The sequence below is a fragment of the Cetorhinus maximus genome, chromosome 14 (genome assembly GCF_964194155.1).
Source record: "Cetorhinus maximus chromosome 14, sCetMax3.hap1.1, whole genome shotgun sequence".
Classification (NCBI taxonomy): domain Eukaryota; kingdom Metazoa; phylum Chordata; class Chondrichthyes; order Lamniformes; family Cetorhinidae; genus Cetorhinus; species Cetorhinus maximus.
In genome coordinates, this window is record NC_135892.1 from 25,371,901 (window position 1) to 25,391,542 (window position 19,642).

Consider the following 19,642-nt stretch of genomic DNA (forward strand, 5'->3'; position numbering starts at 1 on the left):
CTAGCAAATTAACCATTCTAGTAAATCTTTTCTGCACCATTAAGATGATATAAGGTCTTAATTTCCTTCCTTAAGTGTGACAATAAAAGGTTCAATTCAAATGGGTCTCTGTTCAATTAATAAAACAACCTCAACCCCTCAGTTCACACAGAGAGGGAAGAACAAACAAAACTCAAATAGCAAATAGCAATAGCTAGAATGCTTTTTAAAAATTCATTCACAGGATGTGGCGTACCACAGGGATCTGTGCTGGGTCCCCTATTATTCATCATTTATATAAATGACAGAGATGACTATGTGGGAGGTAGGATTAGTAAGCTTGCGGATGACACAAAGATTAGCCAGGTGGTTAACAGTGAGGTTGAGTGTCTTGGGCTACAGGAAGATATGGACGAGATGGTCAAATGGGCAGATAAGTGGCAGATGGAATTTAACCCAATAAGTGTGAGGTGATACACTTTGGATGGAGTAATTTGACAATGAAGTATTCAATGAACGGCATGACACTAGGAAGTTCTGAGGAACAAAGGGACCTTGGTGTGCGTGTCCATAGATCTCTGAAGGTGGAGGGGCATATTAGTGGGGTGGTGAAAAAGGCATATGGGACACTTGCCTTTATCAATCGAGGCATAGATTACAAAAGTAGGGAGGTCATGTTGGAGTTGTATAGAACCTTGGTGAGGCCACAGCTGGAGTACTGTGCGCAGTTCTGGTCGCCACATTATAGGAAGGATGTGATTGCACTGGAGAGGGTGCAGAGGAGGTTCACCAGGATGTTGCCTGGGATGAAACATTTAAGTTATGAAGAGAGGTTGGATAGACTTGGGTTGTTTTCTTTGGAGCAGAGAAGACTAAGAGGTGACCTGATCGAGGTGTACAAGATTATGAGGGGCATGGACAGGGTGGATAGGGAGCAGCTGTTCCCCTTAGTTGAAGGGTCAGTCACGAGGGGACACAAGTTCAAGGTGAGGGGCAGGAGGTTTAGGGGGGATGGGAGGAAAAACTTTTTTACCCAGAGGGTGGTGACGGTCTGGAATTCGCTGCCTGGGAGGGTGGTGGAGGCGGGTTGCCTCACATCCTTTAAAAAGTACCTGGATGAGCACTTGGCATGTCATAACATTCAAGGCTATGGGCCAAGTGCTGATAAATTGGATTAGGTAGGTAGGTCAGGTGTTTCTCACGTGTCAGTGCAGACTCGATGGGCCGAATCTGTGTGATTCTGTGATTCTATGTGGGTGTGGCTAGGCCAGCAATTGTTGCCCATCCCTCATTGCCCTTGAGAAGGTGGTGCTGAGCCATCTTCTTGAGCCATTGCAGTCTATGTGGTGTAGGTACACCAACAGTGCTGTCAGGAAGGGGGCCCAAGGATCTTCACCCAGTGACAACGAAGGAACAGCGATTTAGTTCCAAGTCAGGACGGTGTGTGGCTTGGAGGGGAATATGCAGGTGGTGGTGTTCCCATGTGTTTCTGCTCTTGTCCTTCTAGGTCTTAGAGGTCAAGACTTGAAAGGTGCTGTTGAAGGACCACTGGTGAGTTATTGCAGTGCATCTTGTAGATGGTACACATTGCTGCTTTGGGGAGTCAGGAGGTGAGTTACTCACCTCAGAATTTCCAGCCTCTGACCTGCTCATGTAACCACAGTATTTATATGGCTGGCCCAGTTCAGTTTCTGGTCAAAGGTAACCCCCAGGATGTTGACAGTGGGGGATTCAGCAATGGTAATGTCAAGGGGAGATGGTTAGATTCTCTCTTGCTGGAGACCCAAACAATAACAGGAAAAACAGATTATCGGCCTCAAGGTCATATATTTAGCAAAACCAAAGCAAAATACCACAGATGCTGAAAATCTGAAATAAAAATAATGAGCTTTCTAACTTTGCCATGACTTACAAATACACCACATTTACATTTCAGAGCACTTTGATCGATATGTTGATAAAAAGACCCTGGCAATCTTTCATGAAGCACACTTCTATACGGTGGGTCACTGCAAAGCTATGACATAGCGGCTAATTATTTTGCTCAGTATGCTGCTACCGGATGAGGCAGAAATTTGCAAACTTAGCCAAGTTTTTATTGTATTATTCATTCTCAGGGTATGGCCAACACTAACAAGGCCCACTGATTGCCCATCACTAGTTGCCCTGAGGTGGTGGTGTTGGACCTTCTGTTTGAACTGCTGCAAGTAACACTTCGAGGCATATTCTACAGGTGGCACTGGTAACTAACTCTTTTTGCAGGGATAATAAGATACATTAGAGGGTACACATGTACAGCAGACACTAAAAGATGCATCAAGACTACCTTTAGTTGAACAATATCCTCTCCATCAAAGGTGACACTGTCCCCAGCTGCTCTCAACTTCTCCAGCTCTTCCTGCAAGTTTAATGCAGATCTCTGGGCCTAATATAGAGAAATGTACAGGCTTAGTTCAAAACCAATGATATAAGATCTGCAGCAAACAAATGAAGGCAACAATTTTTGAAGCAGGTTACTATTGTAGGGTGGCCAAGTTGTACTATTAATGTTAGGGTTGATCTGCAGGCACTTCTTGGGTGGAAACTTTTAAGTTTATTTACAATATATTCAGCAGCAACTACACATGTGCTTTCAACTCCAACTCTATCTCTACACTGACTCTGAGGTAGCCTGTGCTACTGTCCTATTGGTTACTACAGATCATGTGATCTTCCATAACTAGTATTATTCTTGAAGGTACATTATGCACTAAATAAAACCATAATTATGATAATCATCTGTCCCACATTGGGGGATTGTACAGCTCAGCAATTAGACAAATCCCTCAAAATATTAATACTAGGTTGACCCACACCTCTGTTCAGGATTAGCTGATCTCTTGACAGTGCAGCAGTTGGATGGTTACAATCGTCCTCAGTGCCTCTAGGCTAGAAGGAAGTACCTACTGAATCATGCTGCAAAGTGCTTGTGAGACATTGTTGCATGAGTACATTATTGAATTTGGCTATACTGGCCAAGTTTTTGGTCACTTTTTTTTTATTCATTCACAGGATGTGGACATCGCTAGCTAGGCCAGCATTTATTGCCCATCCCTAGTTGCCTTTGAGAAGGTGGTGGTGAGCCGCCTTCTTGAACCGCTGCAGTCCATGTGGTGTATGTACACCCGCAGTGCTGTTGGGGAGGGAGTTCCAGGATTTTGACCCAACGACAATGAATGAATGGCGATATATTTCCAACTCAGGATGGTGAGTGACTTGGAGGGGAATTTGCAAATGGCAGTGTTCCCATGCATAGCCTACTCTTGTTCTGGGTGACAGAGGTCGTGAGTTTGGAAGGTGCTGCTAAAAGAACCTTGGCAAGTTGTTGCAGTGCATCTTGTAGATGGTACTTACTGCTGCCACTGCACACCAGTGGTGGAGGGAGTGAATGTTTAAGGTGGTGCATGAGGTGCCAATCAAGTAAATTGCTTTTTCCTGGATGGCATTACACTTCTTGTTGGAGCCACACTGATCCAGGTAAGTGGGGATTATTCCATCACACTCCTAACTTGTGCCTTGTAGATGGTGGACAGTGTTTGCAGAGTCAGGAGGTGAGATACTCTGCACGATTCCTAGCCTCTGTCCTGCTATTGTAGCCACGGTACTTACATGGCTGGTCCAGTTAAACTTCTGGTCAATGGTAACCCCCAGGATGTTGATAGTGGGGGATTCCAGCACGGTAATAGCATTGAACGTTAGGGGAGATGGTTTCTCTCTAGTAGGAGCTGGTCATTTTCTGCCACTTATCAGCCAAAGCTGATTTTCTCTGGGTCTTGCTGCATATGGACATGGACTGCTTCAGTATCTCTGCAGCATCGAATGACACTGATCACTGTGCAATCATCAGTGAACATCCCCATTTCTGATCTTATGATGGAGGGAAGGTCATTGAAGCAGCTAAAGATGGTTGGGCCTAGGACACTACCCTGAGGAGCTCTTGCAGGAATGATCTGGGGCTGTCCAGATTGTCTCCCAACAACTACAACCATTTTCCTTTATGCTAGGTATGACTCCAACCAATGGTGAGTTTTTCCTCCTCCCAATTCCCATTGACTTCACTTTTGCTAGGGCTCCTTGATGCAAGTCTTGGTCAAACGTTGTTGTGATATCAAAGGCAGTTACTCTCACCTCACCTCTGGAATTCAGCTCTTTTGTCCATGTCTGGATCAAGGCTGCACTAAGGTCTGGAGCTGTGGCCCTGGAGGAATCCAAATGGAGCCTCAGTGAGGTGACTGCTGAGTAAATGCTGCTTGATAGCGCTATTGATGCCACCTCCCATCACTTGGCTGATGATTGCGAGTAGACTGATGGGGTGGTAATTGTCCAGATTGGATTTCTCCTGTTGTTTTGTGGACAGGAGGTACCAGAACAATTGACCATTTTGGGTAGATGCCAGTGTTGTAGGTGCACTGGAGCAGCATGCCAGGGGCATGGCTAGTTCTGAAACACAAGTCTTCAGTATCTCAGCCAAGGTGTTGTCAAGGACTTGATATCAAGTAAGGGTTGAATGCTGTATCCAGTGCATTCAATACTTACTTAATATCACTTTGGCTAGATCAAATTGGCTGAAGATTGGCATTTGTGATGCTGGGAACCTTAGGAGAAGGCCAAGATGGATTATCTGCTCGACACTTTTGGCTGATGATGGTTGCCAATGCTTTAGCCTGGTCTTTTGCACTGATGATGGCACCCCCATCATTGAGGTTGGGGTTGATGGTGGAGCCTCCTCCTCTGGTTATTTGTTTAATTATCCACCACCATTCAAGACTGGAAGTTGCAAGACTGCAGAGTCTAGATTTGATCCGTTGGGTATGCGATCACTTAATTCTGTCTTTAGCAAGCAAGTAGTCTTGTGATATAGCTTCACCAGGTTGACACCTCATTTTTAGGTGTGCCTGGTGCTGCTCCTGGCACACTATCTTGCAATCCTCATTGAACCAGAGCTCATCTTCCGGCTTGATGGTCGTGGTACAGTGGGTGATATGCAGAGCCATGAGGTTACAGATTGTGGTTGAATAAAAGTCTGCTGTCTCTGATGGCCCAGAGTGCCTTATGGATGCCCAGACTTGGGCTACTAGATCTGTTCTGAATCTATCCCATTTAGCACAGTGGTAGTGCCACACAACACAGCCCTCGGGTGGGGTGTGAAGATGGGATTTTGTCTCCACAAGGACGGTGCAGTGGTCATTCCTACCAATACTGTTATTGCGACAGGTAGATTTGAGGCTAAGGTCAGGTTATTCCCTCATGCTGGCTCTCTCACACTTGAGGCAGGCCCAATCTGATGTATCCTTCAGGGCCTGGCCAGATTGGTCAGTAGTGGTGCTACTGAGGCACTCTTGGTGATGGACATTGAACATCCCCCTGCACTGCAGTACATTCTGTGCCCTTGCTACCCTCAGTGTTTCTTCCAAGTGGTGTTCAACATGGAGGAGCACTGATTCATCAGCTGGGGGAGGGCACTAGGTTGTAATCAGCAGGAGTTTTCGTTGCCCATGTTTGATGGCATGAGATTTTATGGGGTCTGGAGTCAATGTGGAGGACTCCATGGGCCACTGCCTCTTGACTGCATAGCACTGTGCTGCCACCTCTGATGAATCTGTCCTGCCAATGGGACAGGACAGAGGACAGGAATGGTGATGAAAGTTTCTTGAGACATTGGCTGTAAGGTGTGAATCAGTAGGTATGACTGCCAGGCTATTGCTTGACTAGTCTGTTGAGCAGCTCTCCCAATTTTGGCATAAGTTCCCAGGCGTTAATGAGAAGGACTTTGCAGAGTTGACCAGGCAGGGTGTGCCTTTGTCGTATCCGGTGTTTAAGTGGATGCTGGGTGGTCCCTCTGATTTTATTCTAATTCATCTTTTCCGTAGCGGTTTGGTACAACTGAGTGGTTTTCTAGGACACTTCAAAGGGCAGTTAAGAGTCAACTATATTACTGTAGCCCTGGATTCACATATAGGCCAGAACAAAGAAGGTTGACAGATTTTACGACAATCAGGTAGCTTTGTGATTGTAATTACGGAGACTAGCTTTTTATTCCAGATGCATTATTTAATTTAATTTAAATTCCTCCAGCTGCTGCAGCATTAGTCCGGGACTCTGGATTACTAGTCCAGTAACACTGCCACTGTGCTACCTTTCTCCTTAATGTCCTCATGTCCCTTTCTTTGGCTCAATGTGAAATTTTGCCTGATCGAACTCCTGTGAAGTACTTTGGGATATTTTACTACGTTGGAGGCACAGTATAAATGCAAGCTGTTGTTGGCTTCCTCCAATGCCAACACACACATACTAAACTCATGATTAATTGGGTAATACGTTGATACCCTCACAGGCCAGCATTTTGCTGTGCTGAGGGAGGGCCTGGCTGATTCTTGAGAAACGGATTGCATTGAATAGATCTTCAAGATGATATGAGTATGACAGTACTAGCCCACAACGTGAGGGGTGAACACTAAGTTTGATCCCAGCTTTAGTGATCTCCAGTTCCAAGTCTAGTCAAGATATGGCCATGGTCACCCCCCATCAATAAAGAAGGAAACAGGGGAGTCAAAAGGTCCCTAGAATCCTTCGCTGACCAGGCAGAGGAGTGCTGTTGAAAGTCAGAGAGCAGGCAATCCCCCTTCACCCTGCAGCCCACCCCCCACCCCTCTCCATCCCTGGCACAGAGATGTCTAGCCCAGGTAGGTTGCTGACAGGGAATAATTTACCGGAGAGAAATAAACTCATAAAAAATAGCCAGCAAGTGGTTAAAAAAATACTCTTCACCTTTTCAAATTCTTCAGCCAGCTTCTGTCTCTGTGCCTGCTCATTGATCACAGTTTCTTCCAACTGAGTTTTAAGCTATACAAAAATTACAGAAAAGAGTACAATTATTCACCGCACAAGTCGCAGGCAGTTAACCAAGAGATGGAAAGTTGGAGGTGGAATAAGTGGTCGAAGTTTGGCTGGTGAAACTGGTTATTTTCAGTAGGGGAGGTGCTGTGCAAACGAACATTTGACACACAGGCACAAATCAGAGAAATTCATGTTTGCTGTTCACTCGATTGAGTTTTGATGGCCACAACAGAATACGGGTACACACAATACAATGAGGTTACAGAGGTGTAAGGTGTTAGTGATCATCTTTAGACACCAATGTGCTCTTTCCAGCCATGAGGGAGCAGCTCACTACCCTAACCTTGGCAGGCTCCTGCTCAACTTGATCAGTCAGTGACTCAATCAACTCTCCATCACGCATATGGGTCTCCATTTCACACAGACGCTGCCTCACCTAAAATAGGGAGATTAAAACTCACTTATAATGTACAGAAGTACACGCCTTGAATAAAGAACACCCCACCTTCCCACCCATAACAAAACACACCAGAGAATAAGTTAAGCTTTTTTCAAGCAGGTGCAAACATAAGCAGAAGTCAAAAAAAAAAACAAGGGTTGTTTTTAGGATGAAGAAAAGGCCATTAAGCCTAACCAGCCAGCCCATGGCAAAGTAATCCCAGCCACCTATCTTCTGACTATATCCCTTTGCTCTCCAGAAACACAAGGGGGAGAAATCTGACCTGTGTCAAAAATGCCCAGTAAGATGATGGAGCATTTGCTCCAGCCTGAATCTGAGCCAAGTTCTGCTTTGAACAGAAGTTGGGAGCTACAGATGCCAAACTGGCATCATGAATGAACCTCACCAGTCAGGACCTGACAGATTTGAAGTATGGAATAAGGCAGGCCTTGGGAATAAATGGGGCCCCGAGGTCCCCCGAAACTTTCAGATCCGGAATACACCATCTTCTGGGAGATCAGCAGACTGCTGAGCAGAAGTCTCCCATTTCCCCGTTTAACTTGCATTACTTCCCTATTATCAAGCTAAGCAAGTCAGCTCAAGTTAAGATTAGAAGTGAGAACGATTTTATTTTGATAGAAGCATACTTTAGCTGAGTTTTAAGCGCATGTTGTAAGATTGAAGATTTGAGTGAAAGAACACCGAGATCGATGTTACAAAATGAATTATCCTCACCTGTGAAAGCTCCTCACTATGTTTCTGTACCTCTTTATTGGCTGTTTCAAGCTGGTTTTGTGATTCTGTTAGGAGCTCACTCAACTGCAAAGGAGAGAGAAAGCGCAAGTCACTACATTTAATTCATCACGATGTAATGTAATGGATCAGCTCCAGGCTTCATTTAGCACCAGGGTTACAGCACAGATTTAATGCTGATTTGATGCCTTTTTATTACATATCACGCCACTCTTTTTGCTGCAATGTGAGGTTTGGCAGGGCTAGCGGAACCATCTGATGCCAGCCACCCTCACTGAGATAGCACCACCAGACAGCCAACAATACAGTACACCAGAAACAATGCCTTACCAGAAAACTTACCAACTATAGTTTACTTGCTTTTCTCCTCAAAGCTTAATATTGAAAATATAAGTTCAAAATGGTCTCTTCACAAATCACAAATTTGTAAAGCTTTACAAATTTACTCTATAAATCCATCTCCAGCATCAGTGAGGCAATTTGTATTTTCTCTTTACAACACTGCAAGGCCAAATATTTGTAAAAGACAGAGGGAAATTTGGATTTGGGACACTTGGTATTATTTCCCCAAGATTTGCTCTAACACCTGGAAGGCCCTATTCACATCTTGTAGTTCAGTTATGCAATGGTGCAGAAGGGCTGGGAGTGTTTTGACATAACAGCAGCCGTACAACTTTGGAATCAGGTTCGCAATCTGACTGTCACTACACTCACGCCAAGTATGCTGCAACTAGCCCTGCAACATGGGGGATTCACCCAAGTGCAGTTAACTCCCGACTGGTGCAAAGTCACGTTTTAAAGCGCACGTATGGTCCATCGAACATCCTGAGGTTTTATAACAGTATGGGGCGGTTTAGATGTTAGTTCTGGCTCAATGAGTAGCACTCTCAACTCTCAGTTGGAAGGTTGTGAGTTCAAGCCCCACTCCAGAGACATAGGGCTGAATTTTCCATTGGGGGTCCAGACCCAATGTGAGTTCCAACTCCGATGGTGGCCGAGACCTGACTGCTCATGCAATTGTCCTGGAGGCAGCCAAATAATGGGGAGCCCCTTCCAATTCAGGACAGCTGGCCCTCCCCCCCTGCCCAGCCTACCTATCAGAATGCCTGCGGCTGTGGGCGGCCAGCTGTCTCACCCGGGGAGATGGGCGCTGCTGGTGTAAGTGGGGTCTGAGAGAGCGCCTCGGGGTGAAGATGCTCTCTGAAGACTTCTAAAATTATTTAACATAAGTGCGGCCACAGATGTCAGAGCACTCTAATGGAAAACTGTCCCTAATACGCAAGCGGCGTATTTGGCTGCCCGACTCCTTGGTGCGGGCCGTCCACTTTCTTCCCCACCCGCCCCAGGAAGTCCCACAGAAACGGAAATGTGTCGGGTAGCCATCCCAAAGCACATCCCCTCTATTTTCCTGGCCTCCTGCTTCCAACCCCATCCCCACAGCAGCAGGAAAATTCTATAATCACAAAGTCTAGTTTGACACTCCAGTAGTCAGAAATGCCGTCTCTTGAACCAAACCAAAGCCTCAGCCGTCCTCTCAGGTGAACAAAAAAGATCCCATGGCACTATCTTGAAGAAAAGCAAGGAGTTCTCCCCAGTGTCCTGCCAATATTTATCCCTCAACCAACATCACAAAAACAGATTATCCAAGCATTAGCTCGTTGCTGTTTGTGAGAGCGTGCTGTGCACAAATTGCCAGCAGGGGTCCCTATATTAACAGCAATGACTACACTTCAAAAGAGATACTTCATTAGCTGTAAAGCTCTTTGGGATGCCCTGAGGTTGTGAAAGGCACTATGTAAATGTAAGCCTTTCTTTTGACGCTAGTTTAAATGTCCTCATGTCCCAGCGAACAACCCATTGCCCGTTGCTGCCAACACACAATGGCTATAAGCGGCAGCATATCCTGGACCTGCTGACTGCGCACCACACATACGTATGTACATACCATATACAGACTAGTGATTAGACAGCATTTATGAACTAATCCACTCACAGCTGCCAGAATTCTGACTTCCGTACAGCTTAAAGGGACTGTACAACTCCATACTGCCTTTCCTCACTACCCCAGAAATTCTAATGACATGAACAGGATCGCACCCCATCATTGACAATTCTCCAGCTCCAGATGATTTGTGTCCCAGACTGCTGAGGGAGGCAAGGGAGGAGAACGCAGGGACTCTGACCCAAACTTTTAATTCCTCTCTGGCCATGGGGGAGGTGCCAGAGGACTGGAGAACAGCTAATGTGGTTCCGCTATTTAAGAAGGGTTGTAGTGATAAGCCAGGGAACTACAGGCCAGTGAATCTCACGTCAGTGGTAGGGAAATTACTGGAGAAAATTCTGAAGGAGAGAATCTATCTCCACTTGGAGAGGCAAGGTTTGATCAGGGGTAGTCAGAATGGCTTTGTCAGAGGGAAGTCATGCCTAACAAATTTGATTTAATTTTTTGAGGAGGTGACCAGGTGTGTAGATGAGGGTAGTGCAGTTGATGTAGTTTATATGGATTTCAGCAAAGGCTTTGACAAGGTCCCACATGGGAGACTTATAAAGAAGGCAAATGCACATGGGATACAGGATAATTTGATAAGGTGGATTCAAAATTGGCTTAGTTGCAGGAGACAAAGGGTTATGACAGAAGGATGCTTTAGTGACTGGAAGCCAGTGTCCAGTGGCGTACCACAGGGATCTGTGCTGGGTCCCCTATTATCTGTCATTTATATAAACGACATAGATGACTAAGTGGGGGGTAGGATTAGTAAGTTTTTGGATGACACAAAGATTGGCCTGGTGGTTAACAACGAGGTTGAGTGTCTTGGGCTACAGGAAGGTATAGACGGGATGGTCAAATGGGCAGATAACTGGCAGATGGCGTTTAACCCTGAAAAGTGTGAGGTGATACACTTTGGATGGAGTAATTTGACAAGGAAGTATTCAATGAATGGAATGACAGTAGGAAGTTCTAAGGAACAAAGGGACCTTGGTGTGTGTGTCCATAGATCTCTGAAGGCGGAGGAGCATGTTAGTGGGGTGGTGAAAAAGGCATATAGGACACTTGCCTTTATCAATCGAGGCATAGATTACAAAAGTAGGGAGGTCATGTTGGAGTTGTATAGAACCTTGGTGAGACCACAGCTGGAGTACTGTGTGCAGTTCTGGTCGCCACATTATAGGAAGGGTATGATTGCACTGGAGAGGGTGCAGAGGAGATTCACCAGGATGTTGCCTGGGATGAAACATTTAAGTTATGAAGAGAGGTTGGATAGACTTCGTTTGTTTTCGTTGGAGAAGAGAAGACTGAGGAGTGACCTGATCAGTGGTGTACAAAATTATGAGGGGCATGGACAGGGTGGATAGGGAGCAGCTGTTCCCCTTCATTGAAGGGTAAGTCACAAGGGGACACAAGTTCAAGGTGAGGGGCAGTAGGTTTAGGGGGATGTGAGGAAAAACTTTTTTACCCAGAAGGAGGTGATGGTCTGGAATGCACTGCCTGGGAGGGTGATGGAGGCGGGTTGCCTCACACCCTTTAAGAAGTACCTGGATGAGCACTTGGCACGTCATAACATTCAAGGCTATGGGCCAAGTGCTGGTAAATGGGATTAGGTAGGTAGGTCAGGTGTTTCTCATGTGTCGGTGCAGACTCGATGGGCCGAGGGGCCTCTTCTACACTGTGAGATTCTGTGATTAGCCAAGTCTATTAAATCTTTCAAAAATAACAAAGGCTATAGAATTTATCAAGTGCCATGTGGAATGTTCAAGGTGTTGAAGTGACTTCACTGCCTGATCTTCTCAGAACAGCCACACAAAATCTCCATCCTTAGCCATAATGGACAGTTACACATCCAACTCAAAATTAGATCAGTTTCAGTACAGGTGCACAAAGATCAAAAATGGGGTTGGGGGTGTGGATAGATTGGCCATTCATTATTGAAACCAGGAAGTACTATTTCAAACAGAGGTAGCAGGAATCTGGAAAATTCTCCTTCAAATAGGTGCCAGGGTCAATTGTAGTTTTTAAGACCAAAATCGACACATTTTTGTTGGGTTAAGGATACCGGGGATATGGAGAAGAGGTGGGTATATGTATTTACATACAGATCATGAATGTTCTAATTAAATTGCAGAGTGGGCTTGAGGGGCTGAATGGCCTCCTCCTGCTCCTATATTCCTAGATTGCTAAAGTGCCTCCTCCCAATCCCACAGTTGACTAAATCAGCTGAGTGACAAACCCCAAGTCCTTCCATTCTGTGCTAAGTCAGCTGATCGCTACACAATGACCCTCACTAGAAATGCACATGTGTGGCAGTCAGGCCAGGAACGGGTCAAGCTTCGCTCCATTCCCCCTGGGGTGGAATCGCCCATTATCCACTATTCAGCTTTTTTATATGAAGAGCAGCTACTTGGACAAAGTATTAACAAATGACAAGAATCTGCAAACATGTTCTCCAACAGGCCTTTCACCCGAGAGTAATAGTCAGCATCTCAATGGCAACTATCTTCCGTTGGAGTGCTAATGCCTTCATTTCACCTTCACACTGGCTCCCTTCAACATGTGACTGTCACAAACACATTAATGGAGGGGCAACAGGCCAGGGAACAAATAACAACTTACATTTATATAGTGCCCTTAATGTAAAGCATCTCAAGGTTCTTCACAGGAATATAATCAGGCAAAAACTGATACTGAGCCAAGGTAGGAGATGTTAGGACAGGTGACCAAACGTTTGGCTGAAGAGGTTGATTTTAAGGAGTATCTCAAAGGAGAGGGGTGGAGAGGTTTATGGAGGGAATTCCTGAGCTTAGGATCTGATCAGCTTAAGGTAGGGGTTCCAATGATGGAGTGATGAAAATTGGGCAATAAAGTTTGGGTTGAAGTATTTTTCTTTTACTAGATTTAAAATGAAAACTGCCCAGATGGTTACTTCAGGACAGAACTCGAGCCATTTACTGAAATGTGCATTTTAAACAAACAAAGATTCTTTGTGTAACACAAAAAACAAATGGTGAAATTTCGCCACAGGCCAGCAGCATCTGTGAAGGACATAAAACAAGTTGTGACTTTTGAGGTGTGCAAACTGATGCCTATAGATGTTGATTAGTCTGCTGTGTGTTTCCAATAGTTCCCACTTTAGTTTGAGGATTGCAGTAATTGTAGTCGTTTTTTCCCCTTTCTGAAGATTATTGTAGCTGTGAGCTGTCATAAAAAGCTGTGTTCTTTCCAGCTTAGAGCACTGGAAGCAAGTGGCTATTGCTATTGATCAGGTACAATCTGAGGGCCCCCAGGGTACATAAAAAGATAAGAAATAGCAGCAGGAGTCGACTACATATGGCGTCTTGAGACTTCTCTGCTATTCAATACGATCATGGCTGATCTTCTGCCTCAGCTCCACTTTCTCACCCACTCCCCGGAATCCTCAATTCCCCGAGATCAAAGATCTGTTTATTTCAGACTTGAATATACTCAACAATGGAGCATCCAGAACACTTTGGGGTGGACAATTCCAAAGAGTCACAAATCTGAGTGAAGAAATTTCTCCCCATCTCAGTCCTACATGATTTTATCCTTAAGGGGACAGGCTAAGGGACCCAGGGGACAGGCTGAGTCTCCCCCAGGTACAGTTTGAGGAATCCCACACCAATAGTTTCCCCTGTAGGTTACTTCTATTGAATGTTAATGCGCTGTATGTAAATAAGCTCACAAACTCACTACAATTAGAGGAAAATATGGACATCCGTGACCACACCCACCTCTTTTACTTCTACGGAGTATTTCTGACACTGTGTGTGTGCAGCTTCTAATTGGATTTGTAGCTGTGCCTCCAATTCAGCAACCAGATCCTTCATCTGGGGAGAAAACAGAGATTCAAATAATTTCAGAATTATTCAAAGCAGTTTCTTACCCACCACTCTACTCCCAGTTGATGAACAGTGACCCTGTCATGTGGACATCAGGAAAGGGTGGGGTCAGGCCATAAGGCCCTGCAATTCAATGGGTCCTTGGGTAAGGCATCTGGAGCCAACCTGTGCATATGGGACCTGTTCCTAGGCAAGGAGTCAAGGTCTTCAAGGTTAGAGCAGTCATCAATTGAGTAGCTATAGAGAGCCTCTGATGAAGGAATCAAGTACAAAAGGATATAAATCTTACAATTTAGTTAGGCCATTCAAGAATGAGATCAGGGCCAGAATTTTACGTCCACTCGACGAACCCAAACAGACATAAAATCACATGAGATGACGTCAGGTGAGCGTCCCAATGTCATCGCGCACTCGCGCGATATTTTGCCGACAATTAAGAGGGCAATTAAACCCTATTAATGGCCCAACTGTCAGCGATTTTTCGTGGCCCGTCCAACCCTATGGTTGGTGGATGGGCCAATCGGTCAGGCAGGCTTTACATTTCTGATGAATCCTCATCCAAGGGCGGGATGAAATCTCCATTAGGATTTAAAATAAAAAGAGATATTTGAGGATTTTTTTTTTGAGGTATGCTTTCAGATGCTTGATGGTGCTGCATGGACCCTTTTTGCAGCATTTTTGTGCTTTCTTTTGTTATTTGGAGCTGTCTGCCTTCAGGGAGCTCAGTGGACGCGCTTGCCAGCACCCATGGTGACGTCAGCGCCCGTGAAATCGCAGCCGGGGGCTAATCATGGTCGGAGGATGGTTATCCCGTCCACTTCCAGGCCCGCCAATTGCACATGCCCAACGAGCGCATAATTCAGGCCCAGGAAGCATTTTTTCAAACAAAGAGTAGTGGAAATTTGAAATTCTCTCCTCCAAAAGGCAGTGGGATATTGGGGAACAATTGTGTGATCAAGACTGAGCTTGATTGACTTTTGTTTGGAGAGGGTGTCAAGGGATGTGGAGCAGCGGTGGGTGGATGAGAGTTGAGATACAGATCAGCCATGATTCAGCTGAGGCTAAGCAAGGCCAAGGGGCTGAATGGCCTCTTGCTATCCTCGTGGAGTAAATGGGAAAAAAAGTACCTGTTCCGTGTTTTGGGATTCTAGCTTCATTTTCTCCAGCGTGTCCTCTAATGTTTTAACTTGTGTTTGTGCCTGTAAAAACAGAAGTGTCAATTAGCTGCCACCATGTAGTAGATCTTCTCATTCTCAAAAAGGCTGCAACCTACTATAGTCCCCACCGTTTTCAGCGGGTACATCCAAGCGAGCACAATTTGCCCACTATACATGAGGACTAGTATAATGTTGAAGCACTAAAACAGTGCTCTATTACACACTGTAACCCATCAAAGAAATCAAACAAGACAGCAAGCAATTAGCTTCATTTAAACAAACTTCAGCCATACACCACTTGTAGCAGATTAAAGCAGTTTAAGAAGTAAAGAAGCTATTTGCTTACATTAAAAAAAAAGAAAACGCTAGATGGCCTTTTGTCAAAAACATTCCAATGAAAGGCCATCAACCTAAAAGGTTAACTGCTTCCCTCTCCGCTGATCTTGCCCGACCTGCAGTTCCCAACTGCTTTTGTTGTTGATTTTCAGCATCCGCAGTATTTTGGAGTTGTTATGCAGGCAAAAGCAACAGCCAAGCAGCACATAGCAGGGTCCCACAGGTGAGACAAATGATCGGTTAACTGGTTTTTGGATGTTCTGGCTGTGGGATAAACGTTCGCCTGGACACTGAGACAGAGGAAAACTCAAGTTATGATGTACCTACAGTTGCATAGCCCAGAGACAAGCAGTCACTGTCTGGGATCCAAGAGATGACTATCTGGGTGATGCAATGTCTTTGCTGCTAACTACTGGAGTTGCTGCATTCAGGAATGAAAGAAAACTGACCAGGTATGGGGCGTTGAGAAAGGATTCTTGGGCGGCACCGAGCATATCATGAATACGAAAATTGGAGAAATATTCTGACAGTTCAGGTCTAATAAACAGGTTTCTGGTATTCCAGACACTATTCGAGCACTCTGGGTCATAGTGGGTTAGTCCATTCAAGCAGAGTGCCAGGATAAGGAAAAGAAAAGTGCTTCTTGTGTTTCAACAGACTTCCACCTGTGCTTTGAGTGCCCCTGCACCTCAACTCCCCTGTCCAACAGGTTTTTCCAGACATTCATCAATGTGAAGAAATTCCCTTGGGAATACTGTTCTAAGGGTACTGTGCTTTTCAGTATGTTACATCAGAGTTTACAGCACAGAAAAAGGCTATTCATCCCAACTTGCCTGTGTCAGGTTTATGCTCAACATAAGCCTCCCCCCATCTACTTCATCACATGCTAAGAACATATCCTTCTATTCCTTTCTCCCTCTAGTTTCCCCTTAAATACATCTATACTATTCACCTCAACCACCCTATGTTCCACATTCTCATCACTCTGAGTAAAAAGGATTCTCTATTGGATTTATTAATTACTCTAATATTTGTAACCTCTAAACTCCATCACAAGACAAAGTAACGTTTCTATGTTGACCCTATCAAATCCCAACATAATTTTGAAGGCCTCTATTAGGTCATCTCCTGGTTTTCTCTTTTCTAGAGAAAAGAGCTCTGGCCTGGTCAGTCTTTTCTAACAGTTGCAACCCCTGTTCTATAAACAATTTCATGTTTGGGATTTATACTTTTAAGTTTAGGATTCTCATCCTTATTTTCAAATCCCTCCAAGGCCTCACATCTTTCTATCTTTGTAACCACCTCCACTCAACAATCCTCCGAGATCTTTGCGCTTTTCTAATTCTGGCCTCTTGCACAGCACAGCTTCCTGTGTTTCACCATTGGTTGCTGTGCCTTCAGCTAGGTTCTGGACTTCCATTCCTAAATCTCTCCGCATCTCCACCCTGCTCTCCTCCTCTGTCAATCCTTAAAACATAACTCTCTGATTAATATAAGAATTAGGAGCAGGAGCAGACCACATGGCCTGCCAAACCTGCTCCACCATTTAATATGATAATGGCTGATCTGCTGCCTCAATTTCACTTCCTGCCCACTCTCCATATCCCTTGATTCCCTGAGAGATCAAAAATCTATCTAGTTCAGTCTTAAATACACTCAACAGTGGAGCATCCAAAACCCTCTGGGGTAGTAAATGCCAAAGATTCACAACTCTCTCAGTGAACAGATTATTCCTCATCTCCCTCTTAAGTGGTCGACCCATTATCCAGAGACTGAGCCTCCATGTTCTAGATTGCCAGCCAGGGAAACAACTTCTGTGTCTACCCTGTCAAACAAGATTCTGAAGGCATTGTTTGTCTCATTCTTCCAAACCTCAGAGTACAGGCCTAACTTACTCAGCCTCTCAGTGAGCCTTCTCATCCCAGGAACCAATCCATTGAACTTTCACTGAACCGCCTCCAATGCAAGTATAATTTAAAAAAAATACTGAGACCAAAACTGCATACAGTATTCCACATGTGGTCTCACCAAAGCTCTAAACAATTGTAGCAATACTTCCTTATTCTTGCACTCAATCCCTCTGAATAAAGGACAGTATCCCATTTGCCTTCTTAATTGCTTGCTGTACCTGCGTACCAACTTTCAGAGTTCCTTGTAAAAGTACACCCAAATCTCTCTAAACATTAATATTTGCAAGTTTCATGCTTTTAAAAAAAAATATTGCTTTTCTATTCTTTCTTAAAGCGAGTACCTTGTTGCCCACTCACTTAACCTGTCTATATCTGTGTCCTCCTCACAGCTTACATTCCCACTTAACTTTGTATAGTTAGCAAACCTGGATACATTACTCTTGGTCTCTTTATCAAAGTCATTAATATAGATTGTGATTAGTTGAGGCCCCAGAAGTCATCCTTGCAGCGTCCCACTAGTCACAGCCTGCCAACGTAAATGCCCCATTAATCCCTACTCTTTGTTTCCTGCCTGTTAACCAATCCTCCATCCATGCTAATATACTACCCCAGCTTCATGAGCCCCTATCTTATGCATTCACCTTTCATGTGACACCTTATTGGATACTTTTGGAAGTCCAAGTATACTACATCTACTGGCTCCCCTTTAAATACCCTACTAGTCACATGCTCAAAAAACTCTAATAAATTTGTCAAACACAATTTCCCATGTTGACTTTGTCTGAACATACTATGATTTTCTAAGTGCATTCTTAAACTTCCTTAATAAAATATTCCAGTGTTTTCCTGACAACTGAAACTGGCCTACAGTTCCCTGCTATCTCTCTCCTTCCTTCCTTGAATAGTAGTATTACATTTGTTAACTTCCAATCCGCTGGGACTGTTCTAGAGCCTAGGGAATTTTGGAAAATCATAACCAGTGCATCCTCTGTCTTTGCAGCTACCTTTTTATAGAACCCTAGGATGTAGGCCATCAGGTCCTGGGGATTTGTTGCTTTTTAGTCCAGAAAGTTTCTCCAATACTTTTTCTCTGCTCACATTAATTACCTTAAATTCATCAATCTTATTAGCCTTTTGGTTACCCTCCATTTCTGGGATGTAATTTCTGTCTTCTGTTGTAAAGATAGACAAAATATTTGTTCAACAACTCTAATGCAAGGGACTAACATTTACTTTGGCTACTCTCCCTTGGATATACTTTCAGTCACAATTGTAAAATCACTTTACATGGCTCAGTTGCAAATCTTGTTTGCTAACTCTCCTGCAAGGTGCCTTGGATCATTTTATAACGATAAAGGTGCTATATAAATGCAAACCGTTGTTGTTGATTATACTAATTTTGAGCCTGCAATTTGCCACATAGCAAATGTCCCTCAGGTCAGCAGGGCCATCAGCAGGAATTGCAGAGACCAAAGCTGCTTAGTGTCAATCCACAACAAGGGAAGGCGTATAAACATACATGGTGCACACAAGGAACTCCAGCTTCCTGTCCTCATTCCCGATTTGCTGGTTAAAAACGGAACACCAGCCCCGCCAGGTCACCAGCCTTCTTTCTAGGTTGAAGAATGGGTCCTGAGGCAAACATGGTGGAAAATAAAAGAAAATACTCTCTCGATGCCTTTCTCTGAGCTACAAAGGTTCTAGGATAGGTCCCCATTCGCTTGAAGTAAATCAATCTGTTAAGTGCTAGATTTGTTCTAAAGAAAAAAGACAAAAACTCACATTTACATGGCACCCTTCATAACCTCAAGATATTCCAAAACACTCTGCAGTCAATTAAGTGCTTTTGGAGAATAGTCACTGTTGTAATGACACTTGCATGTTGAGCTGTATCTCAACAAAGAACCAACATTTACAGGAGGGGGAAAGGGAGGGAGAACATTGCAAGGGAAAAACCGGTGAGAAAAATGTAATCAGGTTAGCTGGAATGAATAGGAGTAATTTTGTCTTTTGCCTTAGTGTAAAACATAAAAGGGTGATATTGGATGAGGCACCTGTTTTTGGTTTTCCAAATTCTCATTTGGATTGGAGTCAATGGAAACGAAAAGTTGAAGAGGTTTATAACAGGCACTGAATCGATATAGCGCCCATTGCACACTATCACACAAAGTCCAAGCTACCCTTAATGAGCCCCCAGCTGCAAGAGAAAGGGGTAAAGAAAAAAGAGAGGGAGGGGGTGCGAGGGGGGCAGAGAGAGGGGGGAGGGAGGGAGAGAGGGTGGTGAGTGGGGGAGAGGGAGGAAAGAGGGAGAGAGAGAGGAAGCCATAAAACAAGGAGAT

The 19,642-nt window shown here is 44.5% G+C and overlaps 1 protein-coding gene across 1 annotated transcript in view; it reads right to left on the reverse strand.

Annotated features, from left to right (window-relative positions):
- The window catches only part of LOC144689538 (ribosome-binding protein 1-like), a 150,665-nt gene that overhangs the window by 7,929 nt on the left and 123,094 nt on the right, over positions 1 to 19,642 (reverse strand). The window contains exons 17-22 of the mRNA XM_078556703.1: positions 15,028 to 15,099; positions 13,793 to 13,888; positions 8,030 to 8,113; positions 7,199 to 7,291; positions 6,787 to 6,861; positions 2,306 to 2,404 (exon numbers count right to left, since the gene is read on the reverse strand). Coding sequence (XP_078412829.1) covers positions 2,306 to 2,404; positions 6,787 to 6,861; positions 7,199 to 7,291; positions 8,030 to 8,113; positions 13,793 to 13,888; positions 15,028 to 15,099 — 519 coding nt within the window. The remainder of the gene's footprint in view (positions 1 to 2,305; positions 2,405 to 6,786; positions 6,862 to 7,198; positions 7,292 to 8,029; positions 8,114 to 13,792; positions 13,889 to 15,027; positions 15,100 to 19,642) is intronic.